Below are 22,544 nucleotides of genomic sequence, written 5' to 3'. Positions count from 1 at the left end.
TAACCCCCCTCTGGCCCTTTAAGGCCCCCCACTTCATGCACGGGCTGTGGGCGCGGGCTCTGCGCGCAGTGACCTCACCGCTCCCCCCGCGCATGCGTGCTGGGGCGGGCGGTGCTGCCCGGCGGAGGGCGGTGACCTCGCCGCTCCCATCGCGCATGCGTGTGGCGCAGTGGCGGGGGCGGGCGGTGCCGCTGGGCGGGGGGAGCGATGGCGGCCGCGCTGGGTCTGTCGTCCGCGCCGGGCTCCGCCGCCGTGAGCGAGCTGTGCCAGAACGGCCGCGAGATCTTCCTGGAGGCGTCGCGCCTGCTCCTCACGTACGCCGACAACATCCTCCGGTGAGTCGGGTCGCCGCCTTCGTTCCGCGGGCAGTACCGCAGGGTTCCCGCGGCCGCTCCCCGGCGCCGAGCGCTGGCTTTGGTTCTGTTGTGTAATGTCGAAGTTCAGAAGCTTCTCGCGTCTTTTTTTTCGTTGTTTTAAAAATAAGACTACTTAACTAGAGATGTAGTGTCCTGGATTTTTATTTCTTTGTTTATTGCTGGTTAGTTTGTTTTGAAAGCTTGGGGGGCGTTTTTTTTGTGTTAAACGCAAAATCGTGCGTTGTCCCTGATTTTGCAAGCATTTATTCACCTAAAAGCAGGTAATAACAAGTAATGCTGATTTTAACTTCGTTTTTACTTGATTTTAACTTCGTTTTGACTTGATCTTTTTTTTTTTTCTGGATTTTTCTCTTGCCCTTCCTTTCTGACTTAGCAAGATTGGTACCAAGAGTTAATTATAGTTGAGTTTCTGCAGGTGGCCCTGTAGGGTGCACATACACACTAATATGTGTGATTGACCTTGATGTCTTCTTCCAGCATCTCGAGGTGTAAGAGCTGCCCCTCCCTGTCTATATATACTTGTAAAAGCTGCTGTGTGACAGAGAATGGTGCATCCTGGGCTGAGTCCTTTTAAAGGAAGAAGCGAGAGAAGGAGGTTTTTAAAAGTTGAAAGAGGAAATAGGAAGTGAGAGGCAGCTCTTCGAAAAGCGGAAGCCACAGTTGTTTCACCCATGTATCAGGCACTTTAGCACAACTTCCATGGTGGGACTAAAGCCATCCAGCATCAAGTTGAGAAGTTCAATTAGAATGCTACCAGGTAGAGGAGGATGTGAGGTTGTCTCTGAGTGTCACTGCAGACTAAGCCCTGCTGGGTAGCACTACAAAACATGTGTTTATGAATTGAAGTTGCGAACGAAAATTTAGCAGCAGTTTGTAACTCTTTGAGTTAAGTGCAAAAGAACAAGAATTAAGTAGAAGTTTTAGGTAGGTTTCACATTCTGCCTACATGCTGTGAAGGAAACAAAACTTTTTAAAAATCCCTTATGAGTAACTAATGCTAATTAGTGCAGTTACCTAACTTTTAAGTGTTTATTTAATCTGCAAACATAATTATGACTTTCATTTCTTCAGGAATCCATATGAAGAAAAATATAGATTAATTCGTATTGGAAATCCAGCATTTTCCACAAGGCTGTTGCCCGTCAGAGGAGCAGTTGAATGTTTATTTGAAATGGGGTTTCAGGAGGTGAGTGTAATTTAGTAATTTCTGGTGTCTTCATCAGTTTACACGCTAAAATTGATGGATCATTTTTTTCTGCTTCCCCAGTTGCAAGGTAGTAGATTTTAAGCCAATTGCTATTTTTTTCGGTCCTTGTTTGCAAATATCCACAGATAACCAAGAGCGAATTTAGATAAGGCTGCTTTAGAAATCTGGTGGAGCTAGGGCTAAGCTAATCCGTGACAAGATTGGTTTTCTGCTACTCGGGTGCACTGCTGGTTTGCTGAATGGCTGGATACATTCCATAAAGGAAATGGTGGGAAGCAGGGTTAAAAACCCCCTCTCTTAGTAGCAACCCGCTTTTAGGTGGACATCAGACTACTCCATCAGACATTGTAAATGTGTGTAGAAACTGTCATTTGGAAGATAGAAAAAGAAAGCCCTGCACTTCTGCTCCTTGTTCCTGCTGTCACTATGCCTTCTGTGGCCCCATAGTGGGTTAGATAAGGGAAGCTGATTTGATTAAAAATCAGTCCTCTAAAACAAAACCAGAGATTTTTTCATCCAGTTCGTAGTGCAGCTGCACAAGTACTGGTGTTGTCATGACAGCAGTAAAGGGCAGTAGACTCTTCAAGTATTAGGAGGGTTGAGTCTTTAAAAGTTCGTTTTAGAAAGTTAGAAAACTATATCCTGAAGTAGTTTGGAGTGAATCTTTATTCTGTTACAGTCACAAAGATGTATTTCGAACATTGCTTTGTGTCCTGATGTGGTCCCTGTCTTGGTGGAACTTAAACTGCAAGATTGTTAAACTAGAAGCAGCCTTTGTAATTATTGGAGACCTGGAGTGAAAACTCAGCTCTTGTTTAATGGTGCAAAGCTCTTGCTTTGCTTTGTCTATTTGATGCCAGACTTCTCTATGGGTACATATATTATGTTATTTAGGCTAAGCTATCATGAGACCTCTCTCTGCCTTCTCTTTGGGTTAATTAGTGTAATTGTTCTAATTGAAAAAAAAGGTGTGCTGCAAGAAATGGTGACTGCAGAGGGAGAAACAGTCTCATGCTGGTGCTCAGGAGACTTCTAATGATGTATTTTAGCCAGGAGGTGGTTGGTGTAGCTAGTGAAGCACTCAAGTAGATCTCTGAATGTGTTGGCTCAGTCTTGTGGTTATTGTGTCAGTCAAGGCTGGGGCTCACCAATTTCTCTTCAGCTGGTTACCTAAAATTGTTCCTTCTTTTGTCTTTGCTTGGTAAGCAAACTTTTTCAATTAAAAAATGAGAAATGTATTTCCTCACTCTTCTGGGAGATTAATACATTCCATTTAGTTTTGCGGTGATTTTAAGTGTTAATGTGAAGCACTACATCTGCAATGATAGGTGACCTAAGGTAGCTGTGGATAAACAAATTACCTTAATAAATAGAAGTGTTTCAGTGGTAGAAACTGAAACTGTTAGAAGTATAAATGCTTCAGGATGTTCATGTTTTTAGCAACCTGTTTTTTTATGTTAAGTATGCTGATACTTGCTTCTGTAACAGTTACTGATTTTTTGTTATGCTGCCAATAATCATGTTACAATCAAAAATAGGAGGCCAGAAGTCAACCTGGGTACGGGTCTCAATAAAAATAATATTTCCTATCTGAAAACTTAAACCTAACAAATATTAGTATGGAAGAGAATTCCCAGCAGATGCCATTCTAAGGTCTCCTTCTCCCAGGATTGGCTGTCCTACTGTGTTGCCAAGCATTTCACTGCAGTCCTGTGAGAACTGGGCATTTGTTGTTCATTTCTGTTGTTACCGCTTTCTCTGCGAAACCATAACTGTATAGTCCATGTGTGGCTCTGCAGAATGAGTTACTAATAAAAGCATGTTGTTGTGGGTCCTTTTTCTCTAGATTGACTATAAATTCTTAATCTAATGGCTTCTGAAGCTGTGAGGGACCTCAAGCTTCTGCTGTGAAGGGACCTAATCTGAAAGCTGAATCCTGCCAAGTCTTAGCATGCTAACTTAAAAACCATTGACTAGCTTAGACCTGCATTAACTGCTGAATTCATTTGTCTAAATTTCAGGGAGAAACTCATCTGGTTTTCCCTAAGGAAGCTTCGATTGAGCAACTACGTAAAATCAGAGACTTAATTGCTGGAGAGAGAAGCAGCAGACTGAATGAGTCAAACCAAATCCCCAAATCAGGATCCGCTGAAACTGTCAGCAGCACTCAGACAGCTGCACAACGGCCTTCAAGACCTCCCGACTCTGTTCTTGCCCCTGCCCGTCAGCGACCAGAAACGTCACTTGTGCAATCTCTTGAAATGGTAATTATAACCTGGAAACTTCATAGGTTAGTTAGTCTTGAATATAAAGATTGAAGAAAAGTTGATTGTTGGGACAGGTTGCTCAGAGAAGCGGAGTAGTCTCCAAATGAGCACATTTGTAAGCTCTGTCTGAGTAAAGCTTAGAGGAACTTGGCCTGACCTCATAGCTAATACTGTTTTGAGTAGGAAGTTGGACTAGGGGGTTTTTTTTCCAATGGTTTCTGAAGTTTTTTGAGTGTTTTCTTCAGTCTCCATGCAACTTAAGCATGAAATGTACCATAAATAGAATATTGGCAAAAGATTTTGTTGAAGATCTCCATGAATGTTTTTTTAATCAGGGTGTCATGAAAAAAAGCTGATTTGTATTGGGAGGGAACAGCAAGGTTGGGAACAAGTTGAGGGGTGGGAAGCTAAGACTAGGCTTATATTTGGTATTTGAGAGCCAGAGAAAGAACAGGAAAGTGATTGTACTGTTTTTAGTTGTTGGCATCTTGGTTCATGCATTATGACTTCTATGTGTAGCCTGTGAGGAGGCCTTTCTTCTTTCACATGTGCCTGTTGTTGAAGACAGGAATTTAGCCAGGCAAGGACAAATCCGTAGTTATCTATGCTGAGTTTCCCTTGTCCAGGAGGTTGAGATGACATTCCTGATCAAGACAGAGGCAGTATCCTTTCATCTGGTGTTAACTGGCCCAATGGAAGAAGATGCAACATCTCATACAGCTTTGAAAAATTAAGTTATGCTTTTAGATAGAAACTTTTAAGGATGCTTTGGTTCAATTTTCCAAAGAGTTTTTCTCCCTAGAATCAGTGTCACTTTGGTCTTAAAGTTGGTGTAAGTTGAATCCTTTCAAAGAAAAGCTTGCTTCTCGTACATCCTTAAACACTGTTTGCCACTTTCTAAGTTATCAGGATATCGTTGGATACTGAACTATGACATACTGTTTATTCCCAATACCTACCCAAGATCAGTGGACAAGAAATGGCACAGCATGGTTTGAAGTGATGGCTTTTGGGGATAGAGAGCTCTCAGTGACCCATCATCACCCAAAATATCCTTTGGGAAGGGAACTGTTCTAGACACTTGAATATTGAGCTGTTTAATTATGCTAGCCTGGCAGTAGTTGCCTCTGAAATATATTAACTAGGTTTATTTGAATTTGGTTGGGGATGTCTGAGTTGATTTTTTGCCTGCTTCTTGATTTTTACTGTTTCAGCCAGTTCTGCAGTGGTGTTTGGAAGTGATTATAAAACCTCTAGAGTGACTTGCTGCTGCGTTGCTTAGTACTGGAACCTTTAAAAGTTGATCTTGCAATGAGAAAAATGTTGCAGATTTCAAGTTGACACAATGTATTCTGATGTTAATCCTTTCATTTATAGTCATTCTGCCCCGACATACACTAGCCATCATAGTGGATCCATTTCTTTGCAACTATTAATTTTCCATGCTTCTTGAGATTCAGTATGGATGGTGAGACCAAACTTACTACAATTTAGAGACATTGGTAATGCAATGTTGGCACTTATTAGAATGCTATATTTCAGCTGATCTCTTCAGGGAACTATACTGATAGCTCTCTGAACCATTGAATTTGATCTGTATAGTCTGGGTTGATGGGAAGGAAGTCCATAAAATACCTTCTGGCTGTGACTTGGCCGTTTTGCTTGCACAGCAGTGGGGGTTTTGTTTTTTAGTGAGTATGATGCCGAGTTGTAGTTGTATTACTGTTGTGTGCTCTGCTGACAGATGTCAGAGAGATTTAGAGCGGTTTCTGTATTGCAAGCATTTTTTTCTTGCCTATGTGTTACATTTGTCATTCATGGGAGTCCTGGTAAGCACAGGGAAAATTGAGACAACACAGGAATATTCCTAAATGGCACAGTTCTAGGGACCTAACCTATCATTATTTTACCTCATGTATCTCTTCTGCGCTTCTCGTCGTAAAACGTTCTTGAGACTTGGGGAAAGGAAAGCTCTGGCTAGTCATTAATTCTGTTGGATGGATTCTGATCCTTTCCTAGATGGCATAGCGACTACAGGAGGAAAGTCGTATCCAAACTTTGAACTGCAGTGAGATTCACCACCCTTCTAAGATTTTTGCATAAGACTTCATTGTTACATGGTGGCTTCCATGAAACCAGCTAAGCACTACTGTAACGCTTAGGGTGTTTGCCAGTGGGAGTAGTTTTTCTGGGAGACTTCCTACTGTGCAATATCTCAGCAAGCTGACAGAACATGAAGGTCTATAAGCCTTTGGCAGTCTCTAACATCCCTTATTTCTGTTCTTTCAAATTGCATTAAGGTGAATCTGGACACAATTGAGTTTATGATGTTAAACCTGTTACCTATAGCTTATGGCCTCCAGGAGGAGTAAAACCAGCTCTATTCTGTTTTAGCGGTTATGACAATTAAAGACTGGTCCTGCAGTACTCTCCAGCATCAAAATAATCACATGTAATTTAAGTGCTCCTTTGAAAGAAATTATCTTCTGAAGATTTCTCACACCTGTGTTTGCTGCCAGCATCTCAGGAAAGTGTGGGATTTTTGATTAAATTAAGATGGTAGTTAACAAGGCTAAAGACTGAAGCATGATATAGCAGTAGAGAAAAGGTAATTTAGCAGTGCCGCGGGCTTCCCCCCAAAATATGCTAGGCCCTTAATTTAAAAATCCAATTTCATTTTCTGTGTTACTCCCCTTTAAATGGGGGTAAGTAGCTTACTCAGCTACTAACTCCATTATTATTAACTTCAGCTGTTTATTTTACTAGCTATGGGTGTACCTTATTGGGTGCGACTTGTAGTTGTCACTAGGTGACACTTAGGATGACTGACTGATCAAGCCTAGTTCTACTGAAACAGAGTGTTCACTTTATGGTCACAGGGCTGTCTATTCAAATCTGTATCAGAGTTGATGTGTGAGAGAAGGAAGTAGAAATATACAGGCAACATTCATAAATAAGAAATAGAAAAGCAGCAGTCATCAATAACAAGAGTTCTACGAACTTGTGTAGCAGTGTCCAGGAAATTAAAGTGTTTACAGTTTTTTTTATGGATTTCAGGTAAAATGTGTCCAAAAGAAAGGTGGGGGGATGGAGTAGGGGACTGGAGTAAGTCAAAAGCTTTGCTGTCGGAAGTGTCCTTGGAAACAATTTTCTCTTCTCTCTGAGTCAATATGCTTTTCACTGAGGATACCATTCAGAATGCTCAGAGTTGACAAGGTCAGACTTACAGTTTGGGTGGTGTTGCCTGCGATTTTTGTTGATATCTTTACATATAAGCATTTTGCCTGCAAATACATATAATGTAAGTATGAATATAGAATTATGACTGACTTAAGCTAAAAATAGGAGAGCTTGGTTTTTTTGCCTTAAGGTGAAAGTTCATAAATTGTCTTATAATTGAAAATCCTTTTGCAGGCTGCAAATATCTTGAAAACACTTCAAACAAAATTTGAGGATCTTGTATTGATGTATGAGAATCCTTCTATTCAGCAGAAAGCACTAGCTGCAATTCCCCTCCAGGAATTAAAGAACAAGGCTCAGAAAAAGCTATCACAAGCTACAAGACTGGACAAAGGTAATGCTGCCAAGTTATAACATATATGAAACTAGAAGTATGCTTTCAAACATACTATGTATTGGCTGTGTGTATTTGGTCATATGTTTGCAGGTTTCAAATGCTGTTTCTAAGTTGGAATTACCTTCTTCCTAATTTCCTACTCTCTCCTTCTCTTATTTTTTATTTTACTTTTGTCATCCATCTTGCTTCACATAGAAATTTTTGACTTTTAATTTCTGAATTAGTAGTAAACAATACTGGGGAAACAAATGGGGTTTGGATTTAGAGTGAAATAGGTGAAATAGGTACAACAAGAGGAGGGGAGCTGTTTGTTTGAGTAGTCACTATTTTGAAATTGTCAATTCTTGCAATTTTCCTGTATGTACTACATTATAAATTCAAAATAAAATTTTTAAATACTGCTTCTCTTTTTTATGATATTGGTGAGATTTTGCATGAGACCTTTCCAAGATGCCACCTGATACAATCACCTTTCTTGCTAATGCTTAAATGAATAGGGTTGTTCACATACCATCCTCTTGGAGCTAGATGGGAAATGTAGGCCTAAATACTTGTGGTATCAGTCTCTAAAATTTGTTTTCTTCATAAATGCAAATTTTTTTTGAATGTATGAAGTTATTGTCAGTTAAAATTATATATTTCTATTTTCAGGTGATGGTTTTAGATTTGTTTCAGTGATATAGTGAAATATTATTCTATGTGATAAATATTAAAAAAACCCCCCACAATTCCAAGACAATCTTTAAACAAAAAAAATCCTTTTCACTGTGAATCTTTGGTAGAAGACTGTTTGAAGCAGTTCTGCTGACTTTACGGGAGTGCTGTTGGTTTGCAAACCAGAAATAATCTCATGTTTTTTTGTAAATTACTTTGTGATGTCTCATACAGCCACGTGCTAATATGCAATTGTGCCTTTGGCATTAGGGAACTTTTTCATAGTGGATTTTCTTAGTAGTTTTGTTTTCTTATAAAACTGTACTGGGTAGTAAGAAACCACATAAACAAGTACAAAGCATACTCATTCAGCATGCAGTGGAGAAATGACTTAGCAGTAATAAATGACAACTATTAAATTCCTATAAGAAGCAAAAAAAAAGGATGAGCATACCTCTTAGACTCTGTTCTAATGCTGCTGTGCACATTGTTTAAAAGGGGGAAGGAAGGAGGAGGGTAATGTTTCCAGGTGCTTCCCAAGCCATCAAGCTGATCTATTCAAAATGGCTTCCAGACCTTAATTTAGATACAAATAAAGGGGAATTTCACTGTTTTAGATTGTGACAGCTTGAAAGCCTTTTTGAAGAGCTTTATGGAAAATTCATTTGGGAATGGACTGTGTATGAGATGTGTGGGTAATTGGCCCTTTCAGCTTCTTTGGTTTATCTGTACTGCTGCGGGGATTGCCACCTGTGGGAATAACTACTTAATGCTACAGAACACTTGTTTTTAGGACTTGTCTTACAATGTGTAATAAGCATTTTTGACTAATAAAGAGTGTGCTAGGAAGATGATGGTCATTTGATCAGAAGTATGGATTTGTTTTTTACTTTTTGCCACATTCCATTAGAAAGATAGACTGCTCAGTCAGAAATAGCTGTGTGTCACAGCTGTTTTCTGTTCAAATAAATCACATTTGTCATTGTTCCCATGTGATGTTTCAATGAAGGATTTATTTTATGAACCAAGAGAAGAATGTTCATATCATAGTAGTCATATTTTCATGGATGGGTTCTAGTTCGAATGTTATCCAGAAAAAGAGAACATGACCTGTGCTTGAAATCTTAATGTTCAGCTTTTAGCAGAAAGTTTGACTAAACAAGCATATCCATTTTGTAAGCAGTAAGCCCCTTGTCTGTGTGTTCCAGCACAAAGAGTTTTCACATACATAAGTAAAAATGGAAATTTTACTGTAATTAGAAATCAGGTGGTTTTGCTTTGATTAACAGATGATCTCTTCCCATGCACTTCACAGTCTTGGCGATGTGTGTTTAATAGTGTAAGGGCCCCTACAGGGTCAAAGACCACTACAGCTTCAGAGCAAGATATAAACTGAACTTAAATAAGTAAAATGCACATCTTACCTAGTCTTTCTTCACCATCCTGAAAAAGGAGCTCTTGCACAAATGCAACTGCTTTCAACTGTCTTTAAGCAGCATTTTTATATGTTCATTTTGTCTGTTAATATTCATTAGTCAAACCTGTCTTCACTGTGACAAGAAGAAAGCTCTAGTACATAAAAATAGCCAGGTATTAATACCTATGTTTTCAGTGAGGGTGGGGTTGGTGGGGAACTTATTTGAATGTTTATGTAACTGAGAAAGAAGAGTATCTCTCTGGGCACTGGAGCAGAATGTGCATATTAAGATTCCAAGAAGTTTAAAGGAATGGATCTCTCCTGAAAGACTGGATTTTCACATTTTTTTTTTAGGGAAGGTGGGGCTGTTTCCAGGTGTCAGAACAGTGACAGTATTTGAGTAGATTCTAAGACGTTTTGTGAACAGGAAAATGGGCCAGAAGAGTTTGGTGTGGTGAAATCAGCTAGAGCAGAAAACTAAAGACATCCTGTGCCTACTTTGGATAAGCTGAGAAGGGTGTTTATTTGCTAAATTTAAAACAAAACTCAACTTACAAACTCAACTTGTTTGCATGGTATATACGTATATTCTACAATAATTAAGCTGTGTTTGTAGAAACTCTGTTCCTATTATACCTGGTTGTCTAGGTTGCTGCCAGCATCTGGTTCTTCGAGATTTTGAAATCAAAGCAATTGTTATTCCTAGTTTAATAGCTAAGAATAAGAAAATAATATTTAGGAGCAAAAAAGAATTAACACTCTCCCAAAGCCCTGCAAGAGTATGAGAGGCATGAGAAACTTCACCAGGCTTCGATGTATATCTGACTTGTTTTTTTTAGCGATTTCTTATTCTTGTCCTAGCTGTAGTGTTTAGGAGTGTAGTTTTTTGTTTTTAAGTTTGACCTTATTCGGTCTTGACAATTTAGATTTTTTTTTTAATGTATGCTTAAGTATTATTATTATTATGAAGCTTGTTTAATATAATTTTTATGTTTTAGAAGTACACATATTTTATATGTACTTTTAAAATATCATAAAGGCCCAGAGATGCTGATTTGCATAGATACTGTCAAGTTCAACTGAATTACTTTTCCATATGAACTAACTTTGTGTTGTGTTGTATAAATTTTACAGGTGCACATGTGAATGAAGAGGATTTCCTATTGTTGGAGCTTTTGGACTGGTTTAAGACTTGCTTTTTTCATTGGGTAAATAGTCTTCCTTGCAGCAGGTGTGGTGGGCAGACAGAGCCTAAAAGTGACTACCTGTTGCCTACTGAGGATGATGTAAGGTGGAATGCCAGTCGAGTGGAAAACCACTACTGCAACCAGTGTCAGTTCTCTAATAGATTCCCAAGGTGAGCACACAGAGGTTTCCTTTGTCTTTTTTCTTGTCTTTCAGCAGGCAGCTTTGCATTTGTGCATTTTGTGAACAAGTGATAAGTTGTTAGTTGAAAGATTAGTGAAGCTGTATTAAGTATGATGATAGAATGGTTGATGAACCAGCAATTTCTCTGCAAGATCAGATTAAAAACAATATATTGCTTTCTGCTATGGGGCCCTATTCTGAATACTTGTCTAATTTAACTTTTTTTCACTGTTAATTTGATGAAGTACGGCTTCTAAATAAAATATGTTAATATTGCCAACCATGTGTAGACAGGGTTTTGTTATTGCAGGGAAAACTTTCACTTCTGTGGGAAATCACATTGTAATACACATGTTTTGCTGAGTCTTTAGCAAAAGAGCAAATATCCAATCTTTGGATTATTTTTGCTAACTATCAAAAGGACCAGTGTACAAAAATCATATTTTAAGACGTCTAAATCAATCTTAAAAACTTGAAAAATAAGATTCATTTTAGTGCTGCTATAAACATGATGGAGTCACGTGAGCTGAAGTAACATCCTGCTCAGACTTGTTTTGTGCAGTACAGTGATTCATTTCTGTTGTCATCTATGGACTGATTGGTACTGAAATCTGTTCAAAGCATCAGAAGAACAGTTATGATGTAAAGATTTCTGAAAGGTGAAATGTGTTCTCAGTTATTCTTGTTTTGTTTTTCTCCTGTAGGTACAACAACCCTGAAAAACTTCTGGAAACAAGACGTGGACGCTGTGGCGAGTGGGCAAACTGTTTTACACTGTGTTGCAGAGCTGTAGGGTTTGAAGCGAGATATGTCTGGGACTATACAGGTATCAGTGTTCTAGAATATTGTAATGTTAATATAAACCTATGCAAAATGAGGTTATGTATTTTATGTTTCTCAGATTATATTAGTAATCAAGGCAGCATGTACAGTTATGCAGTTCAGCTAACAAAGACAGTATACATTCAATTTTCTGTCTTGCCTGATGAGCTGAAATACAATTCTGCAAGTAAGGTTAGATAACTGGCTTCAGAATGATACAGTCTTTAGTTGAATCTAAGGGACTGTGATCCTAAGACAGAAAGACAAAGCTCTGGTAATGTTTGTGAATGTATATGTACAGAAAATGTGTTCTTGCCCCTGTTCCTTTGTTTGATAAATTGGAAAAAGTTAAAAGATTCTGCAAGATTAGAAGAGATGCTCTATCCTTATAAATCATTGTGTATTCTTGGCCTTTATTACATAGATCATGTGTGGACTGAGGTATATTCTTCATCTCAGAAAAGATGGCTTCATTGTGATCCCTGTGAAAATGTCTGTGATAAGCCTCTTCTCTATGAAACTGGATGGGGAAAGAAGCTCTCCTACATAATTGCATTCTCCAAAGATGAGGTAGGAGTAACGATGTTAATAATAAATAAACTTGCCCTGAGGGAAGTATGTTATGTATTCCATTTTGGTGGGATTTCCAGAATTATTATGGAAGATCATACTTTGATTAGCTAGCCTCTTTAAATATGAAGCAAAATACATCAGAATTTTGGTTACTTTACTTTGTTCTTCAACTTGTGCCTGAGGTTGTTGATGTCACCTGGAGATACAGCTGTAAACATGAAGAAGTACTCTCTAGAAGGACAGCACTCAGCGAAGCAACGCTACGTGAGACAATTAACGCACTAAATAGAACGGTATGTAGCTTTTCTTAAATGGATTTATTAAAGTGAAACAGAAGCATCTGCAGAATGTGAAGTCCTCAAACAAAGGAATGCATTTGGTAATGTGATAATGTCCATGCACTATGGATATAAAAAATGCCATTAACTATACTTTTTAACCTGAATACATAAGGATCAGATGCAGTGCTGAACTTATGGGAAATAAGATAAAGAATAGTATGCAAAAGGATTATCATATTATCTATTACATAGACATATGTGTATATGTTACTTTTCTTAGTGACTTTGATGTAGACTTGTATATCAACAGAGGCTGGGTGTAAACTGCAACTCCTTTCTAACTGTGTGGACTCTTTGAGGGTGGCTGAGTGTTTTCCACATCAGTAATGCTCTGACTTGAAAACAGTAGCATTTACAGTTGTAAGAAATGTAGGCTTTAATTTGCTTTCTGTGACTTTTTACAAGCTCCAGAAAGCATGAGAAATGATTCGGTTTCCAAGACGTTCAAAAAGCATTGATACCATCAGCAGAGCTTTGACTCAGTTCCATATATATGCACTTTTCATGCTTAACATCCCCAAAATGCATGGAACCATTTATACCTGCATATCATAGTTGCAGAACCTTTCTGCTAAGCTTTTTTCCACTCCATACTTGGAACAGGATGAACTTTGCTTGATTCAGTTTACTAGAATATCATAAAACCGTGAACTACCTGGGGGGTTCTGTTTTGACCTCGCTTCCTTACAGGGCTAATATTCCTGTGCATGGAAACTGTAGTTCCAGTGCTAGTATACAGCTGATACTTTAATAAGCAGATTATGCCTTTTTAGGAGCCTGCTGGCTTCAGAGTTATAGCAACACACTAAGAGTGTGAAGAATTGAGTTGAACTCATGTATGAGACCAGGGCTTGAAATTGTTTTGTCAGTAATGAAAAGTTAGCAGAGTGGAGCACTGACAAGGCTAACCAGAGGAGTAAGGCAGCTCATCCCTGGGACTATCGAGATGTCTTGTGACTGAATGGAGTAATGAAAACCTGCTACGAGTCTCCACTTCAGCTCATATGGTTTCCTTCACTGCAGCCTATTCGACCAATAATTGACACAGAGACCTTCACTAACTTTCCTTTTTCCCATCAGCTCCTAGAGACTGGCTCCACTCTAGGAGGGATTATAGTCTTTGTGTTGTTTGACGCAAAGCTCCAACACTGTGTCTTTTAAGCTCAGTTCTTCTAAGTTACAATTAAAGAGAAGCATGGCATGCAGTATACATTATCACCCGTACTGCAGTGTTAGCAAAAATGGATTTGAGGGGTCATTGCTGCTCTTTCCTGCATAAAGAGCAGTTATTTCTCTGCATGTCTGTTTAGTTGCCAAGCAGAGACCAAAAATGGTTCAAAGCATGTTGAGTGGCTTGCTGTTAAATGGATAACAGACAAGGATAATTTAATCTCCTCAGTACACTGTTTTACTTTTCAAAAATACTGTGTGTATTTTATCTGGGTCAGGCATTCCTAAATGAGTGTGGAGCCTCTGGGCTACCCACTATCTGATGTTATTCTATGCACTATGATAGCACTGACTACAAATTTTCTTCACGTACTTTGTATGGGCACTGTCCTATTCCAGTCCCTTGTATGTTACCCCTATAGATAGTGGGGAGAGGACCCTGAACTTTCCACTGCTTTCATTGGAAATGGGATGGTGGGACAGGGAAGCAAATTGTTTTTTTTATTTTCTCCAGGCCCCAATTTTTTGGTAGTGATTGTGAAGGGTTATAGTTATAGCCAGGTCAACTCTTACAAGGAAAACTAGTAATTTAGGTTGAATTGCAAGCATTTCATGGTGATTAATGTGAGATGATCCAGCATTCCTTGTCAAAGGTTTAAAATTCAATTTCTGCCCTCAAATTATGTCAAACCTAGCAGTGCATCCGCTTAAACCATAGGTTATTGGTCTCCTGAAAGCAGAGTCCTTCAGGAAGCATCAACAGCACAACTCAGCTGATACAGAACTGATTTTAAAGGTGCAATTCACAATCCCTCTTCCTTCTCATTCCCTTTGTCTGCCAAACAAAGATGAGGCCTGAGCATGTATGTAGAGGGTAATATCTTAGGGAAAAAAAAAAAAGACAAAACCAGAAGCAGGAAGTTTGAGCCATGGCACTTGATAATGGAGTTCTTGAAATCCATTTCAGCACATGGATGCTATTCATGACAATGTCATTGGTAGGAAATGTAGTTACAGGTTTTCCCAGCACAGGCAGTGTTGTTCTCTGCGGAGTCTGAGCATTGTGCATGTCTTGCACGCTGCTAGCATTTCTATGCAGGAGTCTGCCGGGTGGCAAGAATTAACATACTTGTACTGTTTATAGCTGAGGATCTCACTGATTTCTTGTATTGTACATAAAGAGGTCTGTTTTCTGAAGCCTTTTCGTGTTGAAGCACTGTTCTTTAACAGGTTTTTTTTTCAGCTACTGTTAACTGCACAGCAAGGGCATCTATTTCTCAGCATGGCATCACTGACTTCAGAGGTGATGCCCCCTTGAGGGTTTACTGCTACACCCCCTGACACTAAGTTTCCCCTACATGAAAGGGGCTTGAAGAAAATTGTAATTGGTGTTGTTAACTTAGGGTAAGCCATATCAAATTTCCTCTGAGCTGGAACGAGATCTGTAGTACTGCATATGCATATCCAAAGTGTTCCTCACTGTTAGATTGAGGAAGGCCTGGTGTTTCGCTGCTGGAATCACTGCTTGTCATCCATCAACACAAGCAGAGGGCTTTTTCCTCCCTTGCTGTGTTAGAACTGGTATTTGGCATCTGGAATTTTTTCAGTTGGAGCTGTTTCTCATAATTTCTCTGTATTTACTTCCCTTTACCCAGTTCCACATCAGTTTTTTTTGTTCTAGACAACAATCTTAAAATGTCTCTTTTGTGATCTCTAATAGCAAAACTATCTGTGGTCAGAACTGCTTTTGAGAAAATTGGAATGTTTATCAGCCTCAAGTTTTGGGTCCTAGTGGGCTGAGTGTGCATGCCTTGGGTGATCACCAAAACAGAAAAAAAGATGATGTGTAACAATTTACCTACTTAATGTTGAACTTAATTTTCCAGCCCCGTCTGAGTTTATCCCAGTTAAAAAAAGAAGGCTTTATATGCCAGCTTTGCATATTTGATGTGAAAATCATGCAGACAAAATACCAGCCTCTCAATTAAATTTTTTAATGTTTTGCATTAAAATAATGCCCATTTTTTTATTGATAAAGAAAGCATGTTATGTAATTCTTTTTTTTTTCTACTGATTTACCTGGAAGTAAATTTTTGTAAGTTTTTCTTAGTTTTCTGACATCAGCAAAAATAGAAATGTCATAGTTTGTTTATGATAGAATCAGTCACAGTGAAATAACTCTTCGAAGATGAACTGAATCTTTTGTTTAGGCTCAATCACAAAACCAAGACTTTTGCTAACCAAATCATTCCACCTTAGAGAAAAATAGTTTGACCCAAAAATGATACTTACCTTCCTTTCCCCCTAAATAATACTGAAAACAGCTATGGTACAGAATATATATATCTCTGTATAAATGGAGATCAAATGTGGTATGGAAGCATCTCATCATCCAAGCAAATATATTAAAAACACAGCACAAACCTTGTTCTAAAAGAAATCCTCATAGTTAGTGCATAGCAAGTTCATAGAGAAAGCACTACTGTTGAATAACCATGCAGTTATGACTGGTTTATATTTGTGTATGTGGTATAAGATTAATATTTCTAACAGTCAGTCTAGATTTTAAATCTTAGCCTGTTTTTTCAATTCTGTTTTTCCCTGTTGATGTCACTCTAGAGCAGAATTACAAATACCATTTTTTCTGAATTTTTTACTTTTTCTTATATGTTTCTTTTCCAGAGACAAAAGTCTTTGTCAGAAAGTAGAAAAAGAGAGCTCTTGGAAAGGACTATTGTGGAGCTTGTTGAATTTATTTCTCCTAAAACACCTAAACCTGGAGAATATGGTGGAAGGACATCAGGCTCAATGGCTTGGCGAATGGCCAGAGGTGAAATTGGTCCAGAGGTATTTAACTTTTGCACTGATGACCATCTTAGAGGTAGCTAACTAGAGCTTTTATGATTATGCTCTGCAGAGGAAGAGCATCTCATGTTAGGTAGCTAGCAGATTTAGTTAAAACAAGTGAATTATGCAAAAACATTAGGTGCAAGTTTGATGTGAATTCAGTAGAGGTCCACAAGTAAATTTGGACAATTGATGGTTATCTGTTGATTCCGGTAATGTTTGGGAATCCTTGATCTAGATGTGTTTTGTTCTTACAAATTAATAAAAAATATTTTTTCCTTTTAATAGTTGGTGTGACAGAACTAGAAAATTTAAGACAGTTGAAAACAATTGGGAAAACTTTAAAAAAGTGTTTCTATTATTAGTTACTTCCAGCTTTTAACCAATAGTAGGTTTTGACCAATTGTTTTGGTTAATAGAACAATGTGGGAGCAACTAGAATTCTGTGCTTTAAACAATCTCTTAAATAATAAGCTTGGTTGATTTTCATATCAATATTTTTTTACTATTTCCAAAAGCAAGATTTGATTTTTATTTATTTTATACTAAGATACAGTTTTCCAAAACTGTAGTCATATTTAGCTTGAGTCAGGATGCAAAGGTGTGACCTTAATCTTGGAACAATACTGACGTGAATGACTGACAATCCTAAATAGAACCAGTAAAATGAAATTATTGAATTTCATAGGATTGCTTAAGTTTGACAAACTAAGAGTTTATTACAGTTCTCCATAGTTTAGAAGACTTAATTTCTGCTTTGCTGAAACTCATAAGAACAATGAAATTTTAAAAGAAAAATAAGAGGGTGAAGTTACAAAGTTTGTACTTGAAGTTTTTTGAAGTTGGTTTGTCAACTGCCTTACCGAAGCACCTGTATATGGTAGTCACAGAATTACATTTGCTATTCAAATAACTATTTACTTATTGATTGTACAAGAAATATGCTCAACATATAAACTGTTTTATTCTTAACTCATAATTTCCTACTTAAATGTGCTAATTTTATGCTAGCTTGTTAAAAAATTACTTCTAAAAGTAATTATGTGAAAACTTTAAAAATAAAATTGGTGCTCCCCCTTGTAAAAAGGTGCGGGTCTATTGTAGGAAACTGGTTTAAAACTTCTGTTCTGCAGAAGTGGTTTTGTCCATGACCTCTCTTAAAAATGACTTTTTTTTCACTTGCAGCAAAACTGAATTGGGAAACTATGACATACTGTTTAAAAGTAACATAGTCTTTGGGGAATTTAGGCACAGGGGAATGAAGGTGCTTGTATTTTTTGCCTTTTTCAGAAAAGAAAAGAAGTACTTTTTATTCCCTCTGAAAAGGAGAAGACATCTAAACTCTTCCACCTCATCTACAATATAGTAGATGATAGTTATACACGGATTTCCAATAACAATGAAAAAATAAGTGGCTGGGAAGCAGGTGTTTGGAAGGCAGAATCTGTTTGGAGAAAAGTTGAAACAGATTGGAAAATGGTAAGACTAGCAATTATTAAAAGTATATAATCTACTGTAAAAGTATAACTCTAATAAAATAGAAAACCCTTGCCAATGTTTGGTATCAAAACCTCTCTTGGTGCCCATAGAATTTAGCTGATGTTAGTAAATGTTACTGTTAAGCTTCAGGTAAGACTGCCAGATGATTTAAGAAATTGCAAATAAATTTAGCTTGTCTTTCAGAGAGGATGACCAAATTCTCTGCAGATAGGCAAAGTCTTTGCCAGAGCACCAAATTTTAAAAAATTGCTTCCTTCTTATGCTTTGGGGGAAATGCTGTTTTATTGAAAAGCAAAAAAAAAAAAAAAAAAAGAAGAAAAAAAGGTGGGGTTTTTTTTGTTGTTTTGGAGAATAGCTCTACAGAGTATCATATCTCTTTGATACACAAAGGAAGAAATTGTCATCCTAAATATTATAGTTCCATCTGCAAGAAGGCAAAAACCTGTAAGTTATCCAGATTATTGTATACCCTGCCCAGAATCCTTCCCATCTGTCAAGACACTGAGCAGCGGAAGAGTCATATGCTCTAAATCTGAGAACTGAAGCCTGTGAGATGGAAAGGGGTTGTTTACTAGCAAACAGCTTTTCCCACAACAGCAACCAACTGTGGAACTGAACATTCCTGGCAGGGCCTATAGTATGTCACTGCTTTCTTCCTCTGCCATTTTACTTGTCTGAAGGGTCTCTGACCAAACATTTTTCTGGCTTAGGCAGTGGTTTACTTCGCATTGATGAAAATGGAGTTAGGTATGTAACTAACTGGCTTCTGAGGTTTTCTGTGCTGGATCTAAACTGACTTGCAAAATCCAAAGGGGGAATAGCTTGGAGAGGTTATGCTACAAAAAGGAGAAAGAAAAAGGGAAGAAATGGGAGAATAATATAAAAGATGTCACAACAGCATAGGCTAACAGTAGAAGAGAAGTAACAAAAACTCAGAGTGAGGGACAGCTGTTCTCTGCTTTCCTAGGATCTGCTAATAATCTGATAGCACATTATATTTTCAAATCTGCAGTGATCAGTTATCCTCACTTTTGCCAGAAACATACTGTCCTTGCAATGAAACTAACCTACAGTTCTGCTCACCTCTATTAATCAGATGAAACAGAGTGGGACCAATTTAAAAGACTAGGTGAAAAGACTTTAATCTTGTATTCAGCAGCACCTCTAAAGGATGAGTCAAAGGCCTTGAGAAATTAGGAGCTACAGCTCCAGGTGTATCTCAGGCTTATGGGAAAGGCGTGTTAGTTCTGCAGGAATTACATCCTGCAGAAAGTCTGTGTAAGAATCTAAGAATTTAAAATGACTTTTCATTAAGGGTTGTTTGTGTTATGGGAGACAGCGACAGAGGGAAAGGTTGTTTGGTGTTTGCCTGTTATTTTTGTAACTCCTCTAGTAGCTCTGCAAGATACAGCTTTGGAATTTGGTTCAGCCTCTGTCCAAGAACTTAAGAGCCAAAAGAGCCATTACAGAAATACTTCATTTATCATCTACTATGTGATGAATGGAAAGGAATTTAAATCTAAAGCCACAGAAAATGTATCTGTAGGTATTAGCCCAGGAGTAACAGAAAATAACCATCAGCTGCGTATTCTGTCTTTGCAATGTTGTTGATCAGAATGATTCAAATAAACGATCATCTTGGTCAATCTGATAGTAGCCATCTCCATCATATTTGTGTATTTTCTTGCTATTCAGTGTCACTTGACTTTATGCTACACAACGCAAACAGGTACAAATCACAGATTCAATCAGATTACCCAGAGATAACTTGGCATGCAGGGCTTAAGCAAGCAGACCATAGTACGTGATAATAAGAGTGTAAGAACCTGTAGATCTGAAATCCATGTATTTCTAAAAGGCTTGTTTTCCAGAAGAATTGCTCCAAAGAAAGAGAATTTGAATGAGTTGGTTTGTTGGTTTGGGTTTTTTTATCCGAATTCAGACTTCTTTCAAATAATTCTGGAAACAAAACAGCCAAGTTTGAAAGTTAGAGGACAGTCAAAAAGACACAAAAGAGAACTTTTTCTTTTTTTTCTGACTAAGTGCTGGAATATTATAATGGAAGACGAAACAGGCTAATGTTTAAGGCTTTTAGGGATAAAAACCTATTTTTAGCGCACCTCAACCAAGTAGTATTTAATGGAGTGTTTTGGCTTCCTTGCTCAAATACAGCAGTTCAATAAGATCTGATCAAGGGAAAGCTCTTGCTAGAACTACCTGAGATACTTTAAAAAAACCTGTGGAGATCAGCACCTTCATGAACGTTAATATTATATTCACAGGAAAACAGGGTAAATCATTAGATTTTCGTAGATGATCTTCAGTGTGACACATCACACCTTTGGGGTTTTTGAGCTTTCTTAAACATGAAAATAGGAACACTTGAATTCTGTTTTATAGTCTGCCAATGAGATTTTCCTATTAGAGTGGGATCTTTAGTGAAACATACTGCTGTGTTTTATTATCATTTTATTCTGGGTTATTCTTTCAAGATTAAAAAATAAAGAGCTAAGTCCATTCAGTATGACATTAATCAGAAGCCTGGACATGACAGAATTTTTCTGAGTTTCCTTAACCTAGGTTTCCAAAAGAATCACAGCAGTTTTCACTCTTTAACCAGTAATGTCCGTTTCCTTGGTTTGTTAATAATAGATGTTATACTTAAAAGAACTGTCAGATGCTTGTTACAAAATTTTTATGAGGGTTCACAGAACTTTAATGAACGTTAATATGGGAGAGAGACTGTTCGGCCAGATGAAGTTTAGAACAGCATTGGGACTAAATTAGATTATGCAAAGTTCTAACAGTTCAAATAACATTAATGAAGGATTTATATATGGATATCATGGGTGCTATGCTTTAACCAAGACATGTCAAGTCCTAGGAGAAAAGTTAGATGTTTTTGTGGCTTGGACTTTACTATGTATGTTGAAATACTTTAGTGTTCCCTAGTGAAGGGCTATGAAGACGTACCATTACCTAACTGTGAAACAAACTTAAGGATGAAAGAATTTTAATATATAAAATTGTATTTAGTACAGCTTTAAAGGTTCAGAGGCTTGACAGAGAATGAGTGTGTTATGTTAAGATTTTTGTGTCCTTGTTAATTCGATGTCTGTGGTCATCTCAGTTTTTGACCAAATCTCAATTTGGTCATATCAGTTTTTGACATGTCTTCTTTCCATTTAGGTTTATTTAGCCCGAAAAGAAGGGTCATCCTCTGCTTCCATCAGCTGGAAGTTTGAGTGCAAGTCAGTCGGTCTAAAAATAGATAACATTTCAGTTAGAACAAGCAGTCAGACTTTTCAGAGTGGAAGAATACAGTGGAGACTTTGCTCTCCAAAAGCAGAAATTGCTCTGATGGGAGGTAAGTGTAAAATTTAAATAATGAATTATGTCACGCAGCAGAGGTGTAACTGGAAATAAATAGTTTATATGGAGAAAGTACTGTGCAAATACTAAAAATGAAATGCGAATACTTTTTCACTTTTTCCAACTCAGTGTTTCTTAGCAAGGTCCAGAAAATACTGTGCATTTAATTAACACTGGTACAAAACCAGTTATATTAATATATACAACCCTACCTGCAACAGAGCAGGGCTGGCAAGAGCAAGAGAGTGCATACAAGACAATAGTGTTTTACTATGAATGATAGGTGCTTCTATGTCTGGTGGCATCAATCCTGACTAGGTCCTCTGAACATGAGTGTTAAACAAATAATAACTAAAAATTTGTAGCTCGTGGTTTGTTTTTTTTCCCTGCCACTAATGGAGAGATGAATTTGAGTAGGTGCAACTGAGATCCTTAAACATCCATTACAACGTATACTTTTTAACATGCATTCTAGCATTATATACTGTCTGGAGCAGTGGCTTACTGAATTATTTATCTTTTCCTCCGATAGATAAAAATCTTTGCTCCTATTCAGATTTTTCTGGTGCAACGGAAGTTATGTTGGAAGCAGTTCTAAATGGAGGGGATGGTGAAGTTGCATGGCAACACACACAGCTGTTTAGAGAGAGCTTAACAGGATGTGGAGAAAATTGCTTGGAGATAATTATAAAGCTCAGTGACCTCTGAGAATCTGAACTGCAGAGATGTACTTTGGATTCCTCAAAGACATTATACTATGGATACAACATGAAGATTTGGTTGGCAATTCTTCTTCATCCTGCTGGCTGGCAATTCTTCTTCATCCTGCTGGCAGCTTATTTCCTGTTTCACTGCTTCCATTAAACCAACTTGAAACTGCACATGTATTGAATAGGTAAACATCACAATGAAAACTTCTTTGTCTGTAAAACAAACACCAAAATTAAGGCATTGAACCATAAAGTATGTTTTCTTAAACTTTACAATGAAAACGAAATAATTTTTAGCAAAACTCGACCATAGGAGCACAAAGCAGTTGTACTTGATTTTAA

The 22,544-nt window shown here is 37.7% G+C and overlaps 1 protein-coding gene across 1 annotated transcript; it reads left to right on the top strand.

Annotated features, from left to right (window-relative positions):
* Positions 1-155: 155 nt before the first annotated feature.
* Positions 156-22,296, top strand: NGLY1 (N-glycanase 1). The gene is given in 13 exon segments (XM_027675417.1): positions 156-203; positions 205-335; positions 1,449-1,563; positions 3,606-3,848; positions 7,266-7,425; positions 10,634-10,856; positions 11,572-11,693; positions 12,114-12,259; positions 12,445-12,555; positions 16,456-16,620; positions 17,911-18,099; positions 21,310-21,487; positions 22,025-22,296. Coding segments are annotated over 13 exon segments (2,007 nt in total). The 3' UTR covers positions 22,201-22,296.
* Positions 22,297-22,544: the final 248 nt, after the last annotated feature.

This window comes from Neopelma chrysocephalum, unplaced genomic scaffold, assembly GCF_003984885.1.
Source record: "Neopelma chrysocephalum unplaced genomic scaffold, ASM398488v2 Primary Assembly neopelma1_26, whole genome shotgun sequence".
Classification (NCBI taxonomy): domain Eukaryota; kingdom Metazoa; phylum Chordata; class Aves; order Passeriformes; family Pipridae; genus Neopelma; species Neopelma chrysocephalum.
The sequence above is the reverse complement of the archived record's forward strand: the minus strand, read 5'-3'. Positions and strand labels throughout refer to the sequence as shown.